General features: G+C 47.8%; 1 protein-coding gene across 1 annotated transcript; it reads left to right on the forward strand.

Moving 5' to 3' along the window:
- The first annotated feature begins 363 nt into the window (after positions 1-363).
- On the forward strand, positions 364-1,600 carry LOC119398812 (uncharacterized). Its single transcript, XM_037665626.1, has 2 exons — positions 364-375; positions 1,370-1,600. The coding sequence occupies exons 1-2, from the start codon at positions 364-366 to the stop codon at positions 1,598-1,600; spliced, it is 243 nt and encodes an 80-aa protein (XP_037521554.1).
- The last annotated feature ends 4,362 nt before the right edge of the window (positions 1,601-5,962 follow it).

The raw sequence follows: 5,962 nt of genomic DNA on the forward strand, positions 1-5,962 counted from the left end.
CGCGCGACAAACAGCCGAGAGCAGGGAGCTTTGTGGAATATGCAATCAGGCGCGGAGACGGCTTCGATCTCCTGTGCTTCGCGCGTGAACGCTGGAGGGCACACGCCTAATTGTAATGATCCATCGAGAGAGCTGAGAACTCGTTCCGCATGTGTGCTTTCCCGGAGAAGCGGAGGCGGTCTCGTAAAAATCGCGGCCGTTGTTAAGGGCACTTTTTTGTTTGTTAAAACGGAAGTGTGCTGGTTTAGAGAGATCTGTCAAGTGTAGCGATGGGGTATATAAGAATGGCAGACCACCCGATCTAGCAACGAACTATTTCTTTGAACTCCAAGCAAGCAAGAACTCCAAGAGCTTCAAACCAGAATGAACGCAGTGGTACGTAGTGAGTTTAGTAGTGAAATGTCTGTGTTAAGAGCAACCTGGTTTATCACTTTCTAAAACAGGAATTTGGAGTGATCAATGTGGCCTATACCATGTAACGTAGTAACAGTAGTACTAAGTTTAGCCTGAGCTAAAGACAGAGGCTGCATAGAGGTAGATCGGAAAGACCTCCGGCACTCAGCATAAAAATGAGGCCCTATCAAAACGGCCCTTATACATCGGAACGTATTAAGCCTACGTTTATACGCCATTCCTCTATCGGACACTATTTCACCGTGCAAAAGTTATGAGGAAAAACCAAAATCATTTCCGAAAGTTTTCTTATAACATAATTCAAAGTAATGGTGGAAATTAGATTACATGAACAGAAATAGGTGTCTCACAGAGGCCTTCCGACGTCTCGATAGGCGGACGTATCTTTGCCAAATGCGCCATGCAATTGTTTATTCGTTGACGCCACGTCCAGGACTGAACTCTTTTTAAAACTAACACGCAATAGACATCGAGCTTTTGACCAAGATACGCCCATCGATCTAAAAGTCGGTCACCCTGTCTGAGGCACCTGTTCCTGTTCATGCAACCTCTTTAGCAGATTTTAGCCCACTTCAAACGCCATGGCCAATAAAGCAGCATACCAAATTACGCTTTCAAATCTACCGAAACTTCCGTGATGTGTTCCGTACTTCAGGATCTTATTCGAGCCCATTTACGAGACGCATTCTTTAAACATTTACGAAATGAAAATATAGGCTCGTAGGGGTGCTGTTCCATCACGTTTTGGTGGATCCAATCAGTTTCCACTCAACTTTGTATTGCTATGTTAAATGTGTCCAGTTAAGTCCGAGGTTGTCCGCTAACTTGATGTTGTGCTCGAAAAATGACTGACAAATGTCATCTTAAAGGAAATTCTCATTCACTAATGCGGGGTTTTATGGCGTGCCGCCTACGTATTTAACATCGGATTACACTTGGCGTCCCTTCCAAACAGGTTGTTCTGCTGGTGCTAACGGCAATATTTGCTGTGTCTACTGTGGACGCCGGCCACCATTACCACCATGGCTACGGTGGAGGTGGTGGCGGCGGCGGCGGAGGCGGAGGAGGTGGACACGGACACGGCCATTACTACGTGATTCATAAACATCACGGGCACTACGGCGGTGGCGGAGGTGGTGGAGGAGGCGGCGGCGGCGGAGGCTACGGCGGCCACGGGTGGTGGTAGTCCGGTCGAGCAGAGTACGCGCCCCTTTTTGCCCGCCATGATTCAATTATGGCGCAGTAAGGATGGAATGGCTGGCTACAGGGAGAAGAAAACTTCCCATTCATGTACGATTGTTTCAAGCTGTAAATAAAGAAGCGTAGAATTTCTACATACGTAATATTGGTCGTGTGCCGTATCCCTTCTTGTAAATAACAATAATTGCCGGAAACGGATGTGATGTGCAGTGAAAAACTGTAATTCCACACAAGAATGAATGTTTAAGGCCACTGCGTGCCTATGAAAGAATTTACACTATAAACCACTATTGTGGTCGAGGAATTACGCAATTGCCCTCTGTCGGGCACGTCTCTCTTGCACGCTAGGCAGAATAACGGCGGCGCGCAGCTCATAGGTTTAGCTGTCGATGTCCTACGAAAACACCACTCCGAAGCCCTCCTGGCCATTTCTGTGAATACTTTCGAAACGAGGGAAGTTTTCAGTGTAAAAAAAAAATGTAACGCGGCGCTGAAAGAGCGCCAAAGAAGGAGGAACAAGAAAAACTGGCGCGAGAGAATGCTGACCGGCGGTTTTTCGACCATCCCTCGTGTTTTCTCCAGTGCTTACTTCGCATTGTAAATAAACCCATCACATCCGTAACAGCTTTGGTGTAGGTGCGGGGTAATCGTCAAATGAGCATTGGTAGTAGGCATCCACTGTTCGGAGCCGTACCAGCTCCTCTCGAACTACACGACGGACGTTCAAGGGAACGTAATCTCAGGAGGCGACGTCCATACTTGCAACTCTGGGGACCAAGCGCCCGAACTTGGGTAGAACTCTTCGGGTCTTCAGAACCTCGAATGCGTGACACTGCTGCCTAAATTCGGAACAAGTTCTGAGGTTATCCTTCGTTATCAGGAAATTGTACACGTCTTCGGCGATGCCTTTTAACAAATGCCCGACTTTGTCTACGTAAGAGATGTTCGCGCTTACATGCCCGCAATGCTTCAATACCTCTTCGATGTATGTCGCGCACGTTTCGCCGGGCAACTGAGTTCTACGCGAAAGCGCTTGCTCAGCTTTTGTTTTCTTCGAACTCGCGCCCCCAAAGCAGGCATTCAACTCCGGCGTGGTACATCTCCATCCGGATGGGTCTGGCGTCGGAATCTGTGATGATGCGGTGTTTCGTGAGTGGCGTTTGAACAACTCTTGAAGTAGATAAGAAGCAGCCGTAGAACTTGTTGATCAGCGCAAGAAGGCGGTCTCGCTCGACGGTCGATAACCTCGGACTAACGTCAACAGGTGTCGGTGTAGTGATAGTACACGCTGCCGCCTCCTCCACTAGATGACAATCTTCTATTTGCGCAAGTTCGTCGACATAGGCGATGGCAGTGCCTCTAACAATGTGTCCGCGTGCCTTACTGAAATTCGTCAACGAGAGTTCAGCGCATCCATCGATCACATTGACGACAGCCCTGGCAACAGAAATGCCGCTAGTTATTGCCAGCTCACTGATGTGTTCAGCGACGCCAGTCCCACTCTGCAAGCTGTCGCAGTGCACGCGTACGAGGGAGAAACTCCGTCGCAGCACTATGACGTAATCGCCGGCGATACGTAAGCGAGGTCGCTGGTTTTCCTCAGTATTCAGAGTGCCCGAGTTTCTAGCATACGTTACGCTCCTGTCGCGGATGTTAATCACAGATCCATATTCGCGCGAGATATACATTCCCAATATGAGCTGTTTACAGCACTAATGAAGAATGACGAGGGCGGCGACGAACGTGGAACTAGCGATTGAGAGTCGGGCTGTCCACTTTCGAACAGGTGTCATCAACTGACCTCCGGCATTTCTTATATTGGGTCCGTACCATGGCGTCTTCGCCTTCCTTAGTCTGGCTGGCTGTAGGCTTATTATGGGAAATGTGAGCCAGTGTCGAGAAGAGACGTCACTTGCTGGCCATCAATATAAACGGCCAGATCAACGCTGACGCCGTCGGTCATATCGGCAGCTGTCGCATTCGTCGTATTCTTCATTGTAATCATCGTCTGCGGCATCGGTGACTTCGAGTTGTCGTTCTTCTGTAATGCGGGCTGTTCGTAATTTCGATCATTGGCTACCTCACCCCCAGAGGTCGCTGCGTCTAGTTTCCCCGTCGCTGGCTAGGGGACCAGCTCCTACTGAAGTCGGCAAAACTGCGACGATTCGGTGAATTGTACGAAGCCAGAGATGGAGGATCATTGCAAATTAACCCATCACATCTGTACCAATACTAATGTTGAACAAAACAAGAAGCTCAGAATTATTTCAACGCGCTATTTCTTTACTGAGTATTTACAGTGAGCGCATATTTCGCGCGATCACCGAGGGGCGGTATCCCAAAAAACTTCTTGCGTGAAAAGCAGGCAATCACTGAGGGCTAACTATGTGACGTACACTCTTACATTGGTATGTCTGTATAAATAAATGGGACATATCAGAATAGAGCCTGTGCTAGGCGTTCATTCGGTCGCGGCATACAGGAGCATTCATAATGGCATACAAATTTAACCGTTGTTCGGTGAACGTTATCAAAACTTTCCGAAAACAATTTCTTAAGAACCTGAAGGAAATTGGCGCCTACGGCGACTTGCACATGCCGTCGACATCTTTCATTTATTTACTTTTATTGCGATAGCAATTATATGGACAGTCTCGGCTGATTTTTGCCGTCGCCTTCGCCGCCGTCATGCTGCGTATATGTATAAGTATGTATAAATACATCAATATCCCCCCAAAAAATAAATCAGAAAAATGCTTCCGAAGCGCGGAATCCAACCAGCGACCTTTCAATTCGCAGCGCGGTGCGCTAAGCACTACTCCACAAAGCGTACATCCCGCAGGTAGATAACGGCGAGCGTTATATACACACCCTTTACCGTTTGCGCTCCTCCTAGACGGAGGCGCTTATAAGCGTTTCTTCATTGCCAGCGAGATGGCGCTAGGAGCGCGACGGGTGTAGGGTGCCTTGATGCCCGCGCGCTCCGCTGAGGGTGAAGACAGGCGCGTCGTCTGCTACGACGGCCGCCATTGCGAATCCCGCCGCCGCTCGGCAGCATGCGAAACGCGTTACACAAAGCGCTTGCGGTGCGCGGATACGTCCCGAAATAAGTGGACGCTAGTGAGCTTTCTCTTTTTCTTTTCTTTTTTGAAGCTTGGGCAGCTTTTATTGCTGTTGCTGCCTAAACGTTTATTAAGGAAGCATGTAATTCATGTAAGCTGACGGCCTGTGCATGTGTTATGCGCTAGAGGTAGATGTAGACTCTGTTATGTTGAAAACCAATCCTCTTTTTTAGGCCGGAAACGAAAAAGTCTAAAGCCTTACTTAATTTTCTCGTAAGCTCTGCATTCCAAATACACAAACAATCGTTTAAAGTATTTGTATACATGTCAGCAGCAGCAGCAGTATATGTATCTGAACACACACAATTTAGTGTTGCGAAGCTACCTAAGCGCGATTAAGGTGGCTCATTTTGCTAAGTTTGCAAACAATTTACTCGTTTATTGTAAATGGCATCATACATATTGTACCCAGAATAAAGGGCCGAAGGGCAGTATGGTGCGAATATCCTGCTAAATGAAACGAAAGCTCCTTTATCATTATTATTGCTGACATTTCTTGCTCACAATCTGTAGCCGCTACTGTATCGGCACTCGAGTTGCACCTTGAGTCCTTATCAAAACGACGAATACGTTGTTGAGTATTATGCCGTAAAGCTTTGCATGCGCGCAGTATCAGTGCGTTTTTCCTTCTTCTTTTTGTATCTGCAGTTTCTTTTTCTGCAGGTTTTCTCGCATGCCCGATTGCATGCACATATTATTCAGTGTTTCCAATACTGTTCTACACTTTGTGCGGCAGATGCACGGCGTCGTTTTTTTGTCTCATTTATTATTAATAATATCTGTGGTTTTACTTGCCAGAACCATGATATGATTATGAGGCACGCCGTAGTGGCGGGCTCCATGCATTTTGACCATCTGGTGTTCTTTAACCTGCACTGACATCGCACAGTACACGGGCCTCTAGCATTTCGCCTCCACCTAAATGCGACCGCCGCGGCCGGGATCGAACCCGTGACTATCGGGTGAGCAGCCGAGCTCCGTCACCACTATACCACCGTGGCGGACGTATTTTTAAGGCGAAAGCCTTAAATGCCTCATCAAATGCGAAATTTGACCGTCGGCGTCCCGCGTCTACGGCGTCAGCGTAACATGACGTCGGGGACGAGGGATGCAAAAAATCGTCACGTAAAGACGTTACCATATGACGTCATCATGACTTCACAAATTTCGGCGTGACGTCATACGATGCCTTTATCACATGACATCGTAGCTTAATCAAAAGTGTA

This window comes from Rhipicephalus sanguineus, chromosome 7, assembly GCF_013339695.2.
Source record: "Rhipicephalus sanguineus isolate Rsan-2018 chromosome 7, BIME_Rsan_1.4, whole genome shotgun sequence".
In the NCBI taxonomy this organism is placed as follows: Eukaryota; Metazoa; Arthropoda; class Arachnida; order Ixodida; family Ixodidae; genus Rhipicephalus; species Rhipicephalus sanguineus.